The 18,245-nt window shown below is 47.2% G+C and overlaps 1 protein-coding gene across 7 annotated transcripts in view; it reads right to left on the bottom strand.

Annotated features, from left to right (window-relative positions):
• Positions 1-18,245, bottom strand: part of MPRIP (myosin phosphatase Rho interacting protein) — a 151,889-nt gene that overhangs the window by 115,054 nt on the left and 18,590 nt on the right. For all 7 annotated transcript variants that reach the window (XM_047707927.1, XM_047707932.1, XM_047707929.1 and 4 more), the window contains exons 2-3: positions 4,812-4,889; positions 2,471-2,536 (exon numbers count right to left, since the gene is read on the bottom strand). In XM_047707927.1, coding sequence (XP_047563883.1) covers positions 2,471-2,536; positions 4,812-4,889 — 144 coding nt within the window. The remainder of the gene's footprint in view (positions 1-2,470; positions 2,537-4,811; positions 4,890-18,245) is intronic.

Below are 18,245 nucleotides of genomic sequence, written 5' to 3'. Positions count from 1 at the left end.
AGACCCTGCTGGCCGGGGAGAGGCAGGAATCTAGGCACCAGGAAAGCTGACCTCTGGGCTGGAGCTCCAGGACTTTGGAGTGTGCTTATCCAGGGAGTGGTGAAGAACAAGGCCCAAAAGAGACCCGTGGGGTGGGAGAGGCCCCTCCAGAGTCCACCTGCAAGGCCCAGGGCAGCAGCTGCCAATGCTGACCCCAGCAGCTGGCAGTGGCCTGCCCCGGTCACCGAGCCCCTTCTCAACTACAGCCCAGATGTTGCCTTGCCACTTGCCCCAGAGGACTCTCCTAACACAGCGGGGAAACTCCTACAGGTCTGAAATGTTGCTTTAAACGTATTTCAGTGCAACTGCCACTGTCTTTTTTCACTGGCAGAAATAACGCCACTCTCTTTCCTGGAGGTGCAGCGTATCTGCACTGCCCACAGCCTGGGCGTTTCAACACTAGCTCGCACACCAGGTCAGTCTCTTCAGCTGCAAGGTCATCTGCTAGAAAGTGGCCCGCGGTCCAAAACTCTCGACTCTGGGCGTACCCCACAATGCCCTCTCTTAGTCTACATTTTTCCTGGGGCTTCGTTTCCCACATCGCCGGCACAGTCCCACCTCTGCCCCAGCAGCCCATGAAATAATGCCCACCAGCGATCAGGTCACTGGGAGACCACAATGTACTGCAAGGTGTCAGGACTCGCGGCTCAAGAGCCCCCATTATGTGGGAGTGGCTCTTGGGATGCAGCATGTGCTCTGCGTTTGTGCACGAGCTACCCTCTCTTTGTGCTCGTGCAACTGAGCTGAAGGGAACAAAGACTGGACTGGACTCCAGTGAGACCTAAAGAAAGATTTCCTGACCAGAATAATCGGTCTCCCAGGAAAGTCCAGTGAACTCTATTTTTCAGGAAGGCTCACGGTGCAGCCCAGCCTGGATGTACCCCAGTGACCTCTGAGGCTCCTTCTCTACCGTTCGTCTCTGCAGGACTTAAGAACAAGTCAGCCAGGCACAGGGAGGACAGGGGGAACGTCAAGGTTCGGAGAAGCCCAACTCCCACCCAGGGCTACTGCTCGTACAGTGGTCAAGTCGGGAAAATACAGAGGGCGGTGCTGGGTCTGCCTCCAGGCCTCCTTCCTTTTCCTGAAGGAATGGGTGTCCTAGTGAATCATTCCTCCTGCTCTTATTTCTAGTGAATTCCACCCCCTCACTGGTGCTCACCTCCAATCTACTCTGGACTACAGATGCTTCCATGGCAAACACCCCCTGTGGCCTAGCACACTGTATAAATACACTCACCACGAAAAATGAGAAGAAAATGATTTTAAGAAGGAACCAATGAGGTGATAGCTGAGATAGAAGTAAGTATCACATCTATTAATTCCATACCCAAATGTCATACCCATTAATTCATCTGAGAAACAAAACAGAGGAAGAATCACATTACTAAGATTAGGACCCCCATGTGAGAATGCACTCACTTGTGGCCTGTTCACACAGCTGTAATGACCACCCTAAAATCCAAGTGTCCCGACAGTCTACAAGGTCCTCAGAGACAACCGTTATCTCTGCATACGGTTCCAGAACCCTGTTCTTACTCCTGTAGCAAAACAATGAACTCTGGATGGGACAAGGTCAACCCATTTTACGAAGTCCGTCTAGATTTCCTCGGACGGTCCCAATTAAAAATGCTGCCCACAGAAACGCACACACACACTCACAAACTCAAATGGAACAGGACAAAGTGCTTACATTTTCCATCTTCAATCCTTTAAAAAGCCTGGAATTCGGTCATACTTTAGATTACTTAGGAGAGACCAATCTCCTTCAGAGGAAAAACTCTGAAACTCAGGGAGTTTCAAAGGCAAAATGGACAGTAAAAGAAAAGCCAGAACATTCCCCCTGGGCGGTTTTCAGCTTCACCTCTGGACCAAGAACAGTACACATCCAGCCCAGGAAGCAGGGAGTAAACCAGGTGAATGGCGGGGGGGGGGGGGGGGGGGGGGGGGGGGGAAGGAGCCATATGCCCTGGCTTAGTGCCCAGGAGGCCTCTGAAGGTCCAACAGGACAAGCGAGACCCCCTACAGCAGTGGAACAGAGAGGCAATCCTGGGACTACAGCACGGGGATGTGCATGTGCTCAACGTCCACACATCCCCTGGGCCAGCCTCCCACCTGCTGCTAGAGGCCCACAGCCTATTCTGCTTCTCTCTAACTTGGAGTGGTCTGGCAGGTCTGACTCCTATCAGCCCAGAACAGAAGTGTCTTCCTCCCTCACTGGTTACTCTCACCTGCACCACTAACGATGCCCCAAGCCAAAGGTCTGGGTTTTCAGGACCTTCTCTACCAGACGCTGCAGGTTCTTCAGACTGCAGGCTCCCCAAAGCCCAAGCGAGAGCACACAGGGCTGTGCTCACAGATGACACCCATGCAGACACAAAGAAGGTGCCTCAGGGAGGCTCGAGTCAGGGAGTGGGCGCAGCAGGACACTCACCATCTCATCCAGGGCGTAGCGCAAGAGGCCGTGCTCGTAGAGGATGAAGAACCGCCGCTGCCATTTCTGCAATGGAGCACAGAGTGGGTGGTTAGCCAGGCTCTGGCCCAATCTCTGCTCGCTGCGTCCCTGGGGCTCACGAGCCTATGTCAAAGGAATGCGGGCTCCACAGCTTCCATTTCTGGGGCAGATGGCAGGAAAGGAAGGACCCAGGGCAAAAGAACAGTAATTTGTGAGATGGCACTGGGCGAGGGGAGAGACCCAAACTGCCCAGCGTTTTTCCACAGGAGTTACTGAGATGTCACAAGATGTCTGCTTTATTTTAACTGACAAGCTCCTGGAGAGCAGATATGGTATCCTGGTCACCTTTTTGCATTCTCTATGTACCCAGCCCAGAGGTGATCACATAACATGTGTCAGTATTTATTTGATGAATTGTATGGTACAATATGGAATAACTGGAGAATGGCAGGCACTGATTTCCCGCTTCTGACAAAATCGAGGAAACTGCTATGAAAGGGTTGTTCTGAGACCCACAGGGAGTGGGAGACGCAGAAAAAGACAGCCAGGCTCCAGTGTTCACTGAGGATAAGCAAGCTAAGAAAAATCAAAACTGAGAAGGAGGGAGACCTGTGGGAATGATTCTATGTCCAAGGAGTGATTGACCAGCAAAGTGTGCCCCTCTACTCTCCACCCAAAGGACAGGCCACTGGGGGTCAGCGGGGGCCCAAAGGGACAGACAACAGAACAGAAGGGACCATGAGAATATGTGCTTTCCTTTTTGTGGGGGGAAAACATATCCAGAACAAGAGACTCTTGGTCCCCAAATCCCAAAGATCATCATGAGTATCTATGACCTATTTTCAACATTTCAAAAAGCCCAACAAAATTCATACTTTCACTGGCAATAAGGCCACAAGAACTATCATATCTCTTTGCTTTGGGCCAGAATTATATCATTCATAATTATGTTTTTCCCATCAGAAGCTGGAAATGGGGGGCGCCTGGGTGGCTCAGTGGGTTAAGCCGCTGCCTTCGGCTCAGGTCATGATCCCAGGTCCTGGGTTCGAGCCCCGCATCGGGCTTTCTGCTCAGCGGGGAGCCTGCTTCCTCCTCTCTCTCTGCCTGCCTCTCTGTCTACTTGTGATTTCTCTCTGTCAAATAAATAAATAAAATCTTTAAAAAAAAAAAAAAGAAGAAGCTGGAAATGGCAATTCTGTATGATCTGAATATAGAATAGGAAAGGACACTGCTCCCTTGTTACTGCAGGCATTGGAATAGTCACCCCTGCTGTCCTCCTGCCTGGATGGCAGGAACAGGACGCTCAGATAGCCTTGCAAAGAGGACCTGTAGACAGCTGGCTCCACGCTGGGTGTCCAGGAGAGGATACTTGGAATCTTCCTGAGAAACATTTTCAAGGCTCCTTTAAAGATAGTAATATCTTTAAAGTCAAAACCCACACCAGAAGTAATCCTAAAGGTCCCAGACATAATACAAGATCTGTGGGGCACCAAAGATAGTAGTATCTTTAAAGTCAAAACCCACACCAGAAGTAATCCTAAAGGTCCCAGACATAATACAAGATTTGTGGGGCACCACCCTAGATTGCAGCATTCAGGCTAGGGACAGAAGAGATCAAGAGGCAGGGTAGAGGCTCTTAGGGAACAGGGGATAGGAAGGGAGAGGAGCTGGAGCAATTTACAGGGTATGGGCAGCAGCACCTGGAAAAAGCATGTGGAAAAAAAAGAAAGACGGTATTTTAACTGGAGTCATCCAAAGGGGCTCCCTGGTAGAGGAACAAACCACTGGTTAGTGACAATGTTGGTTTAATCATCTCGATGCTCCAGCTCAGCCTGGGCTGCTCCCAACAACCTGTGCACAGAGGGACCCACCCTGGGCTGGTGCTCAGGAGAAATGTGGCAAAAACTGAGTTGGCCCTCTAGCGTATCACCCCTTCACTAGTGCTTATCTGCTAGCCAGGGAGGACTAGAGGGAAGAGAGTTGGGATGAGGAAGGGAGGGAAGCAGAAGCCTAATTAGCACAATGCAAATGTTTGCTGACCTGTTCTTCTGCCTTTTGCATTTAATTGTTTCTGCAGTCAAGCTGACTCGCGAAAACAGGAGGCACCATCTGAGAGCATCTCCTTTTGAAGAGTGGACCTGGCACAACTAGTATCATCGAGACATTTCCTGTAGGACCAAAATGGGGGTTCCCTACTGATCCTGCCATCCCAGGATCCATTGTTCAACTCTCTATCTCCCTCTTCTATTCTGTTGACTTGCCCTTAGATGGGCACCTCTTCAGTCCCTCCCACCTCAAGAATTCATTCTGAGGACCTTACCCGAGACCGATGCACTGGGTTGTCAAAGTCAGTCCCATCAGGAGCCAGGAGCAGCCAGCCACCATATATAGGTTTTGCCTGGAGGAGAAAAAAAGAGGGCAGGTCATCAGTGGCTTGGACCAGAGACAGAACAGGTTCGATGGTCAAGTTAAAGATTAGTGCTCCCTGGAAACAGAAGTCTCCTCTGATTAGCATACACCAGGCATCTCATTTCCCAGCCACAGGCCAAGTCTCCCAAGAAAGATGTTTGGGAGTAAGAGGCTTCTGGGGGGTGGGGGTGTTCTGCAGCATCTGGTGTGGAGAAAGGGACATAAAACCCGGCAGGGCTCTGAAAAACCTCAAAGTACAGGAACTCCTACGACACAGATGCCTCTCTCAAGCTCCTGATCAAGGCACGAAGATCAGGAAACAACGGCATTTTCAATCACCATGTGAATACCCGCCACTGTGTGCTGGGTACTACGTATATCACACAAACACAGCCAAAAGCCCTCATTCTGATAGTATAAAACAGGGCCTGGGAGAAGAGACACTGCTTTAGTGATCACAGCTAGCATGGGCCAAAGAGTCATCGACTTCCTGGCTATGTGACATTGGGCTGAAAACCATGAGGGTTTCAACTGTCTCATCTGAAAGGTTGGGATGATGGAAATCATATCCACACCTCATGAGATTTATGTGAAGACTGATGAGGTAATGCAAGTAAAACACAGCACAGGAAATAAAATGGTGCAGCCACCGTGAAAAAGTCTGGCATTTCCTCAAAGAGTTAAAGACGGAATTCCACGCAACCCAGAACTCTATTCCTAGGTATACACACCTGAGAAGATTGAAAGCAGGTGCTCAAATAAAAACGTGGACCTGAATGTTCACAGCAGCACTGTGCACAACTGCCAAAAGGTAGAAACAATCCCAATGTACATCAACAGATGAGAGGATAAGCAAGATGTGGCGCATCCATACAACAGCATATTATCAGCCGCAGAAAGGTACGAAATACTGGCATGATCTACAACATGGACGGACCCTGGAGACATTACGCTGAGTGAGAGAAGTAAGAGAACACAGAAACCAAAGACCATATATTGTATGATTTGGCTTACAATAGGTAAACCCGCAGAAACAGAAAGCAGATGAGTGGTTGCCAGGGCATGGAGGGAACGAAATGGGAAATGACTGCTAACAGGTATGGGTTTATGGGATGACGAAAATGTTCTGGAATTAGAAAGCGGAGATAGGGCTGATCCGAAGGTAGTGAGTCATCTCAATTGATTGTTCACAGTCAGTTACAGATAGAAAGTAGAGATGGTTAAATGACCTTGTAAATATGCTAAAAGCCACTAAATTGTACTCTTTGAAAGGCTGGATTTTATAGATGTAAATTTTATTTTATTTATTTATTTATTTAATTTTATTAAATTTTATAGTATGTAAATTATATATATATCCTCATACAAAATTGTAGGAGGAAAAAACATTAATCACAGTGTTTGGCCTCTAAGTGCATAATAAATGTTAGCTATTATTTTTTTTTTTTTATGAAGGTCCCCCATCCCCCAAGCCCCAAGCCCCTGACAGAGGGAGCTCAACATGAGTTGAGACATTAGACAGACACTCTGGCTCCACCTCCCTTTTCAGCCATACCTGGCTGGTCAGAAGCAGCTGGAAAAGGCACAAGCAAGTCAATTTGTCCACTACCCTTTGGAGGGCAGAAACACAAATTAAAACCCAAACCCTCTGCCTGCTGTTTACACACATGACTCATCTCTGGGAAAACTTTAGGGGTCCCCTTAACATGCTTTTTATTCAATACTTTCCAAACTGGAGCCCTGTCTCACCACCTCATTTTATAGCTATGCAATCAGTGACTCAGAGAGGGAAGGTCACCTGCCAGAGGTCACACAGCATTCTGGGGTAAGCCAGAAACAATCCTTTTTCTTGGCTTCTGCAGGGCTCTCTAGGTCCCCAGGGGGAAGCTCTGGCTTTTCCCCATGAAAAGGAACAGAGTAGCAGGAGCTTCAGGGAAGGGGTATAGAGAGGGCTGAGGAAAGGAAGTGAGGGACTGGTTTTGATGACCATGGGAAGTGGGTGCTGGCAGGGTACTTGGGGTTAGAGGAACATAACACAGGAGGGCCACAGGAGATATGGAATGAAATTCTGTCTTGGAAAACAGAAGAGAGTAAGGTCTTTCTTCTCAGCAAATACCAGACCAGTGGCACCCAGCTATTCCCCATACAGGAAGGCACATTCACTCAGCGTCTCTCTCACATCACTCAGTGACATACATACACAAGATGGAAAGGTCAGGGCCAGAGGGGGATCCTGGGCCAGGTGACTTCTGCACTTCGCCTCTTAGTTAGCAGTTCCCTGAGGTGTGAAATCAGGATGTCAGACAACAAGTCCGTGTCTCCTCCATTTTTGTCAAGCTGTGATTGTATGCTATTCTCCTAGTCTCTGGTCGCAGGGCTTTGGGGAGACTTCAAATTAGCAGCTACATCTACCTGACCTTCCCTAAGCAGTTGGAGATGTGAGGGACTGCCACAGGTCCCCTCAGAACCTGGCCACAGTCTCATTAGCACCCATCACCAGCACTGTTATTGACTCAACATCTACTCAGGCCTAGTGTGAGCCGGCCTAGTGTGCACTGGCCCCATGTGCTGCAAACCAGGGGGCTACCAGCACCCGCCTCACTTCGCCAGGTCCTTCTGGGACATACCACCCCAAAAGGCACCCTTCTAGGTGGGCAGGTTGTCCTGGAAAGTGGGAAGGCTGGGCCAATGGAGGGCACAGGGCAAGAAACAAGTGTTCTAGGAGCACCAGATGGCTCAGTTGGTTAGGTGTCTGCCTTTAGCTCAGGTCTTGGTCCCAGAGTCCTAGGACTGAACCCCGCCTCAGGGTCCCTGTTCAGTACGAGGCTATTTCTCCCTCCCCCTGCAGCTCCCCCTGCTTGTGCTCGCTCACATTCTCTCTCTCACTCTCTGTCAAATAAATAAATAAAATCTGTAAAGTAAATAAATAAATAGACTCAGCCTTCCCTCACAAACCCAATAAATCAGAGACTGCGCTTCTGGCTGGTCTCTGGGAAGAGGCTACTGGTGGTCTGGGTGTCTTCCTCAATTGAAAGTCCTTTCAAAAATGGTTACTTGGAACTTCTGCTTCCTGGAAGATAGGTAGATGTAATTTTCCCTATGCCTCCTACTAAGTACAAATCAAACCTTGGACACTGTATCTAAGAAAAACCTAAGGAGACTCTGCAAGGTGGAGAGAAGACAGCAGAGACGAGGGCTGGGGGTCCTGAGACCTGAAAACAACATGGAGCTATGTACCCTGGCTTCTCTTTTTGTCTCACGGTCCCAGACCAGGTACTGTAAGAATGAACAACCCGGGGGTGCCTGGGTGGCTCAGTGGGTTAAAGCCTCTGCCTTCGGCTCAGGTCATGATCCCAGGGTCCTGGGATCGGGCCCCACATCAGGCTCTCTGCTCAGCAGGGAGCCTGCTGTCCTCCTCTCTCTCTGCCTGCCTCTCTGCCTACTTGTGATCTCTGTCTGTCAAATAAATAAATAAATAAAATCTTTAAAAAAAAAAAAGAATGAACAACCCGGAACTGCCAACAGGTACAAACAAATAAAAGCCCCAATAGAAACTGCTCTTTCTAGCTGAAGAACCAGGGAAGAACAACCTGGTAAGACAGAATATTCTTAGATGATAACTGCTCCATTCCTGCCACATATGACGGGAAAGACTCAGCCCCAGACCCACCCATGCCAGCAAAGGCTTCCTTCCTACCCTTGTCAGCTAAGAGGTGCCCCAGCACCCCTACCAGCTGGGATTTTTGCCCCCACCCAGAAGTAACAAGGTCCCCCTCCCTCTCCCTGCTGGGATAGAGTCAGAGGAAAAAACATGGAGAGCTGAACTCTCACCCCAGCTCTGCTGTAACAAGGAACTGCCCCCATCAGGTATCAGTGGAGGCCAAGTGGGGAGCCTGGACTTCTACTCCCACCTGAAAGTAAGAGATGGTGCCCACCCCCAACTGGAGTAGTGTCAGAAAAAGCAGACTAGAAGAGAAGGGTCAAACACAATCCACAGTCACCTAAAATAATACAAAAATATCCAAGTTTCAATTAAAAAAAAAAAATCACCAGCATACTAAGAAACAGAAAGGTAACAAATTGAATAAACAAAGACAATCAACAGATGCCAACACCAAGGTGATAGACATGTCAGGATTATCTAATGAAGATTTTAAAGCACCAATGCTGAAATGTTTCAATAAGAAATTATAAGCATGCTCGGAATAAAGAGAAACACAGAAAGCCCCAGCAAACAACAACAACAACAACAAACCAGGAGATTAAAAAAAAACAAAAACAAAAACAAAAACAAATGGAGGGGCGCCTGGGTAGCTCAGTGGGTTAAGCCTCTGCCTTCGGCTCTGGTCATGATCTCAGGGTCCTGGGATCGAGCCCTACATCAGGCTCTCTGCTCAGCGGGGAGCCTGCTTTCCCCTCTCTCTGTCTGCTGCCCTGACTACTCGTGATCTCTCTCTGTCAAATGAATAAATAAAATATTTTTTTTAAAATGGTAATTTTTAAACTAAAAAATACAATAAATGAAATAAAAAGCTAAATGGATGGGCCCAACAGCAGAATGATGGGAACCACAAGGAAAGAATCAGGGAACTGTTAGAAAAATAACAGGGGCGCCTGGGTGGCTCAGTGGGTTAAGCTGCTGCCTTCGGCTCAGGTCATGATCTCAGGGTCCTGGGATCGAGCCCCGCGTCGGGCTCTCTGCTCAGCAGAGAGCCTGCTTCCTCCTCTCTCTCTGCCTGCCTCTCTGCCTACTTGTGATTTCTCTCTGTCAGATAAATAAATAAAAAATCTTAAAAAAAAAAATAACAGAAATTACCCAATCAGGGGCACCTGGGTGGTTCAGTCAGTTAAGCGTATGCCTTTAGGTCATGATCTTAGGTCTGCTCAGGTCATGATCCCAGGCTCCTGGGATCGAGCCCCACATGGGGCTCCCTGCTCTGTGGGAAACCTGCTTCTCCCTCTCCCACTCCCTCTGCTTGTGCACTCACTCTCTCTCTGTCAAATAAGTTAATAAAATCTTAACAAAAACAAACAAACAAACTACCCAATCAGGCAACAGCAAGAAAATGGACTAAAAGAAATAATATGAGAAGAATAAAGTCTTAGAGACCTGTGGAACAATAAAAAACATCTATCATCTGTGTCATCAGACTCCCAGAAGGAGAAAAGGAGACTAAGGTGGAAAAAACACTTCAAGAAACAATGGCTGAAAACTTCCAAATTTGGAAAGAAAGGCAACCTATAAATTCAAGAAGCTGAGTAAACACCAAAGGACCAATCCAAAGAAATCTAACCAAGATACATCAAAATTAAATTTCTGAAAACTAAAGATAAATACAAACTCTTAAAAGCAGCCAAACAGAAGTAACAGCTTATGGATAGGAGAAAACCAAATATGACAACAGGGGACTTCTAATCAGAAACCTTGTTGGCCAGAGGCAAGTGGTACAATACTTTTCAGGCACTGAAAGAAAACTGTCAAACTGGAATCCTATATCCAGAGAAAATATCCTTCAGAAATGAAAGCAAAATCTCAGATGAGTTCCTCAAAAAATTAAAAACAGAACTATCCTACAATCCAGAAAATTTACACCCAAATTAAAAAACCTCTGATCCAAAGGGATACATGAATCCCTAGTTTATTGCAGCATTATTTACAACAGCCAAACTACAGAAGCAACCCAAATGTTTATTAACAGATGAAGGGATCAAGAAATACGATATATATCTACAATGGAATATTACTCAGCCATAATAAAGAATGAAATCTTGCCCTGTGTAGCAACATGGATAGAGCGAGAGTATTAAGCTAAGTGAGATAAGGCAGCCAGAGAAACGCAAATACCACATGATCTCACTCATATGTGAAATTTAAGAGACGATTAAAGACAATATGTTTTCCTCTAAGATAAGGAACTAGGCAATGATGTCCACTCTCAGAACTACAATGCCAGAATTTCTAGTTAGTGCAATAAAGCAGAAAAGGAAGTAAAAGGCATGTAGATCAGAAAGAAAAAATAAAATGTTTACAGATGACATAATTTCCTATGTAGAAAAACAAGGAATCTATTTTTTAAAACCCCTAGCACTAGTAAGTGAGTTCAACAAGGATGTAGGATATAAGATCAGTATACAAAAATCAACTGTATTTCTACATACTAGCAGTGAATATGTGGACACCAAAATTAAAAATATAATACCATTCACAATCACTTAAGAAAATGAATACCAGGGTGCCTGGGTGGCGCAGTTGGTTGAGCATCTGCCTTTGGCTCAGGTCATGAGCCCAGGGTCCTGGGATTGAACCCCAAGTCAGTTTCCCAGTTCAGCAGGGAGTCTGCTTCTCCCTCTCCCTCTGCCCCTCTCCTGCCCATGCTCGCTGTCTCTCTCTCAAATAAATAGTCTTAAAAATAAGAAGGAATATTTATTTGTAAATCTAACAAGGCATGTAGAAGACTTGCATTCTAAAAAGAATAAAACAAACAAACAAAAACTGCAGATGAAAGAAACCAATGAAGATGATGAAAGAAACTAAAGAAGATCTTAAAAAAAAAAAAAATGGGGGGTGCCTGGGTGGCTCGGTGGGTTAAGCAGCTGCCTTCAGCTCAGGTCATGATCTCGGAGTCCTGGGATCGAGTCCCGCATCGGGCTCTCTGCTCAGCAGGGAGCCTGCTTCCTCCTGTCTCTCTGCCTGCCTCTCTGCCTGCTTGTGATCTCTCTCTGTCAAATAAGTAAATAAAATCTTAAAAAAAAAAAATGGAAAGACATATGTTCATAGACTGGAAGATTATAAGATGAATAATTTCCCCAAATCGATATATAGAATTAATGCAATTACTAATCAAAAGCTCAGTAAGACTTGTAGATACAGACAAGATTAAACGGAAAGTCAAAGGAACTAGAATAGTTTAAAAAATTTAAAAAAACAATAGAGGGAAGAATTCACCTACTCAATTACATGATTTATTACATATCCACAGTACTCAACATTGTGTGCTATCAGTGGAAGGTGAGATAAATAGATCAACAGAATAGAACAGAGCGGGGCCTGGATGGCTCAGCTGGTGAAGCATTCGACTACCGATTTCAGCTCAGGTCATCTCAGGGTTGTGAGACCGAGCACCATGTCAGGGTCTGTGCTTGGTGTGAAGCCTGCTTAAGATTCTCTCTCTCGGGGCGCCTGGGTGGCTCAGTGGGTTAAGCCGCTGCCTTCGGCTCAGGTCATGATGCCAGGTCCTGGGTTCAAGCCCCACATCAGGCTTTCCGCTCGGCGGGGAGCCTGCTTCCCCCTCTCTCTCTGCCTGCCTCTCTGCCTACTTGTGATTTCTCTCTGTCAAATAAATAAATAAAATCTTTAAAAAAAAAAAAAAAAGATTCTCTCTCTCCCTCTGCCCCTCCTCCCACTCCTCCTCTCTTTAAAAAAAAAAAAAAAAAAAGTTGGGGCACCTGGGTGGCTCAGTGGGTTAAGCCTCTGCCTTTAGCTCAGGTCATGATCTCAGGGTCCTCGGATCGAGCCCCGCATCAGGCTCTCTGCTCAGCAGGGAGCCTGCTTCCCTTCCTCTCTCTCTCTGCCTGCCTCTCTGCCTACTTGTGATCTCTGTCTGTCAAATAAATAAATAAAATCTTTAAAAAATAAATAAATAAAAAAGAGAGAGAGAGAGACACAGAGAAGAGAATAGAGAACCCAGACAGAGACCTACACAAATATGTCTAATTTAATTTTGGGAAAAGGTGCTAAAGCAATTCAATGGAGGAGAGACAGCCTTTTGACAAATGGTGCTGAAGCCACTGGACATCCACAGAAAAAAAAATAAAGCTCAATCTTATACAAAAGCAACTAAAAATGAAACAAAAACTGACAAATCGAACTTCACTGAAATTAAAAACTTTTGCTGTCCAAAGATCCTACCTACCTGGAGGGTGAAAAGATAAGTCCTTTGTTGGGCATGTGGTTTGCAAATATTTTTATCCCACTCACCCAACAAAGGACTAGGTTCCAATACAATATAATAAGCCCTCTCGAAATTCAACAGTTTAAAAAAAAAAATCTGTTTAGAGCCATGAGCAATATAAACCTATTAGAATGGTTAGAATTAAAAGTGGTGACAATAACAAAAGCTAGCAAGACTGTGAAGAAAGTCTATCACTCACACAGTCCTGGAAAGAATGTGAAATGGTACAGCCACTCTAAAAAAGCTTAGTGGTGGGACGCCTGGGTGGCTCAGCTGGTTAAGCAGCTGCCTTTGGCTCAGGTCATGATCCCGGTGTCCTGGGATCAAGTCCAGCATCGGGCTCCTTGCTCAGCGGGGAGCCTGCTTCTCCCTCTGCCTCTGCCTGCCATTCTGTCTGCCTGTGCTCACTCTCTCTCTCTCTGACAAATAAATAAAATCTTAAAAAAAAAAAAAAAAGCTTAGTGGTTTCTTTATAAACTAAGCATGCAATTACCATAATATCCAGGAACTGCACACCTGGGTACTTATTCCAGAAAAACAAAAGTCCGCATTCACACATAAACTGTACATTTCTGAATGGTTACAGCAGCTTTATTTATAAAAGCCAAAAACTGGAAACCCATATGTCCTTCATGGGTGAGTGGTTAAAGAAACTGATACACGACCCCACGGAATACTAGTCAGCAATAAAAAGGAACAAACTTGATGCACACAATCTGGGTGAATCTCCAGAGAATTATAAGTAAAAAAAGCCAAATCTGAGAGGCTACATGCTCCATTTACATAAAATTCTTGAAATGCGTAATCTACAGAAATGGAGATTCATGGCTGCCAGGGGTTAAGAGGCAGTAGTGGTGGGAGGGCAGGAGGCACGGTGTGAAAGGAACTGAAGGATGGAAACGCCTTGCATCTTGACTGCGTCAGTGTCAATGTCCTGATTCTGACACTGCACTATAATTTTACAAGGTGTTACCCCTGAGGGAACGTGGGTAAAGTATACATGAGATAGCTCTGTATTTTCTCACAACTGCACAGAAAACTACAATTATCTCAAAATAAAAAGTTTAATAAAAACAAAAAACCTGTTAGCTGCTGAATACCGCGTCCACCCACATACAGACATTTGGCACTGGAAAGGGACCCTCCACAGCCCCAGACCACAGGGACTCCAGCCATGAAGACCTCTGTGGTCCACAAGGGTCTTCCCCAGGCCAGGCTGGCCCTCCGTGGCCCTCAACTGTGCTGAATGAGCTCCACCAGCCTTTCCAACAGCTTCTCCTGGAGGCCACACACACCCACATGTGTGTACCCTGTTGGACCTGTCGACTTGACCATGGTGAGGTCCTTCTGCCCCTTTCCCTCTTGCCACCCTCCAGGCAGGTCTGGGCTGCATCAGGGAGAGCCCAACTGCCTCAGCTCAGGCCAAGTGGGCAGGCCACAGGCAGGGAAAGATGCCATTGTCCCAGCCAGCTTTACACAGTGTTGCCGAGCTGCCTCACTGATGCTTCCCGGAAACACACAAGCCTCTGGACACCACCGCCTGATCACGATCAGCTCCAAGGCAGCCAGAACATTACATGCTCGGCTCTCAGAGACATGTGGCCTGTGTGAGGCTCAAAGAGCAGGGAAGTCAGTGACGATTTCTAACAGGGGTTAACCTCACTTTTCCCATCCTCAGATTCAGCCACCATGAGTGTACCGAGAAAAGCAGTCAGATACATTGCACGCTATGGCACTAAAGGGTGGGTACCAAAATGACTGATGCAAAAATGTGGGTCCCACCTTTCCTAGCCCCTGATAACATCCCGTCATCCTAAAGGCCCTCTATGGGCAGTAAGGGGACACTAGACCGCTACACAGGCCCCCTCAAAAATCCCACATCCCCTTCCAGGACAGGAACTGACCCAAAGCCAACTGCTAACTGAGAACCTACTGTGGCTGCTGCTGCCGTTAATCCAGACACTGCCACCTCCCCCTTCTCTGAACTGCTCTGTTATACTTACACCTCCCAGGGGGAAGAAAAATATTCCAGGCCTCTGGGCTAAGGCACAAGCAATTCTCTGTGCGGAGGGCTCTTTGCCCCATCCTGCCCACTCTCCAAAGTTCCGTATCTCCCAACCCAGGCGATCCCCGTTCCTTCCTTCTCACAACACCTCAGCTTGCTGCGGACAGGAATCTCGACTCCACCCAGCACAAAGTCAGGCTGCAGTCACTGAAACAAACATCCACAGGAGTCAGCGGGCATGTTTCCAGGTCGCCACCCAGAAGCCGAGACTGCTCCCAACCTGTTCTCTGAGTATGGCCAGTAAGACCTTCCCAGCCGGCACCTTGGTGAGCCCAGACCACACTTCCAGCCTCTACACATGGAGCTCCCGGGTTGCTAATCGGTACTGGTCGGCACCTAGCACTGGGGGACAACCAGCAGGCTGAGGAGCTGACAGTCCAGCAGACAGGCTGGACTTCAAGCGTCCCTCTCCCTTCTCTGAATCCGATCCCGTGTCATGCAACGTGTGCCACGCTGGCCAAGACACAGGCACAAGTGCTGTGGGAAACCTGGCACCCTCTAAGAGCAGCAATGTGGCCTTATGTGGGGACAACCATGGCATTCCCATGCTCCTGCCCCCAGGAACCCCACAGCCAGAAATTAAGCCAAAAGAAATAACACAGAGAAGCAAAAAGCTCCCCTCATGATTGAAGGAGGAACTCAATGTCCAACAAGCAAATGGCTAAATGAATGCTTGATCATCAACTCAGGAAAATATTACACAGCCATTAATTACAAATACCTATGAGGAATTCAAGAAACCCTTGAGAGTGTGTGCCCATGGGATGCCATCAGGCCAGTGCTTCCTGCACAGAGGCAGGTGGCACATTCAATCTGGAGATGTTCAGTGGAATTTCTCCAGTTGCTGCTGCGAAGCTGGAATCACTTGAGGGACCAGAGATAAAAACGTGATGTGCACACAGTCCCTCCTCAAGGAGTCCCTGCTTTAGTGAAGGAGACCAGGCATGGGAACAAGCAACCAGGGTAGGATGTAAAAATGGGGCCTATTATAAAAGGCATCCTAAGGACAGAGAAAGATTGGGAGTCATGAGGAAATAGCTATAGTGTTGACTGCTGGGATGAGCAAGTCTTGGGTTTTTTTTTGTTTGCTTTTCCCATTTTTTGAAAAGTCATACTACATCTAATACTTATCAGATATTACTTTTCAAAGGGAGGGGAAGATGTTTGCCTGACTATGCATGCCTCTAATATAGTACTAACAGAATACCTTCCAAAAGATGGCAGGGGTGGGATGTGAGGGCTTGATTGCTCCTGGTGGAACAAGAAGTAGATGAAGTCAGGGAATCCCTGTACTCTACGCTCCACCAATAACAGCCCTAGATAATTAGTGTAAAGACTGGGGCCTGGGAACCAGAAAGCCCAAGTTCAAGTCCTAGTTCCATGACTTGGTTGCTGTGTGGCCCAGGGCAAGACATTACCTCTGTGAATCTCAAGTTTCATTATCTACAATAATAGAAAAATACACATAACTTTTCCATACCATTTTTTAAACAATTACATCAGACATAAACACGTACTCGGTCACTGAACAATCAAGGGTCCAGGGTCAGGGATATACATCCTAGCACCCACGTAGGGCCGTGCACACATCTGGTGCTCAGACCAAACTAGGGTAGCGCGTGGGGACCAGCAGTGCTCAGGGGAGTGAGCCCCATAGTGGAGGTAGTGAGTGGAGTTCCCCAAAGAGTATGATGGGTAGGACTACAGAGTATTTGAGGCCAGTCCAGGACTGCAGGGCTCCCAACTCCGCGTAGGGGCATAGTGTGCAAAACCCACACAGGATCCCTCATGCCAGACAAATGCCTGAATTCCAAGCACAGTGACCATCCCCATAAAAGTCCTTCAAGAAGAAAAGTCCCACAGTCCTAAAGAATCTATACATGTGGGGGTCAGTATCCCAGCTTTGGGGAAATTCCTGGGGAAAAGATTTCTCTGGGCCAAAGGTCAGGTACAGGGACCAACACTCAAGCACAAGCTGGAGGGCAAATGGCCCTTGGTAGAGGATTCATTAAAAGATCTACAGGCAGGGGCGCCTGGGTGGCTCAGTGGATTAAAGCCTCTGCCTTCAGCTCAGGTCATGATCCCAGGGTCCTTGGATAGAGCCCCACATCGGGCTCTCTGCTCAGCGGGGAACCTGCTTCCTCCTCTCTCTGTCTGCCTTTCTGCCTACTTGTGATCTCTGTCTGTCAAATAAATAAAATCTTTAAAAAAAAAAAGATCTACAAGCAGAATGCGTGTAAATTACAGCCAATATACCTACAGTTTCGAAGTTGCTTCCTTGCCCCCTTTTTCCCCCCTAAAAGAGTTTCTGTGGCAACACTTCCACATTCATAGCAAACAGACTGTTTAATATTTTCTACCTTTCAGTTCTAACAGGAGAAATGATGCCTGGGCAGCAGCCGTCTGGCTATCTTTATAAGCTTATAAATCATGGAAGAATTCAAGGTCACCTGTCTTTTCCGAGACATTCAGAGGAAGTCAGTAAAAGGAGAAGTGAGCACATGTGAAAGTCAGTCTCAAGCCTTAACCTTGCCAAGACCTTACTGTGTCCTAGGTGCCCACCTGCCTCACCTACACTCAGGGAATTACACACAACTCTGACCATGCCTCCCAGGGCCAATGCCCTCAGGCAAGGTGGGGCATCTCTTTCAGAACAAGCCTGCCATCAGTGAGGGTGCTGGCCATCACTGTTGACTCCCTGAGATGCCACACACACACTTGTTCCCCCACAAGGCCGTGTGGAGTAAACCATGCTGGGACTCCTCAAGGCCTGGAGAATACCATGAATGTGCTTCACATTCAGTTCTGGACCCAAACTACATTCCTCAATATGGCCACCATACGCCAGCGTGAGCATCTGCCTGGCGTCTGCCTTTGAATGTCAGCAGAGAACCATCAGCCATCACCGAGATACTCACAATTGTGACTGAGTACAGCCAGTCTATCTCGGTGATTCAATGTGATCAGAACCCAGGACCCTGGCCAGGGTGAAAACCTGGCCTTCTGAGTGAGAAAGGCTGCTGTTCCCCAGCTGGCAGGATAGTATCAGGTATGTGGCCTAGAGGACACAGACTTGATCTGAGTGAGCACACTGGGGTAAAATGGTAAAAATGTCCATTGGTTTCTTCTCTTTGTCACATCTGTCCTGCTTTCCACTGTCCTCAGAGCTAACATCCACAGCTTACGTGGCTGGTCACTGCTCCACGCCCTTCATGTACTCTCTGATCTTCACAACAAACCTATGAGGTATATGCCATCAACACCTCCATTTGACATTCAAGGACACCAAAATGACCTGTCTAAGCAGGCTGTGAACCATGACCACCTG

The sequence above is a fragment of the Lutra lutra genome, chromosome 16 (assembly GCF_902655055.1).
Source record: "Lutra lutra chromosome 16, mLutLut1.2, whole genome shotgun sequence".
Taxonomy (NCBI): Eukaryota; Metazoa; Chordata; class Mammalia; order Carnivora; family Mustelidae; genus Lutra; species Lutra lutra.
This window is presented reverse-complemented; position numbering and strand designations above follow the sequence as displayed.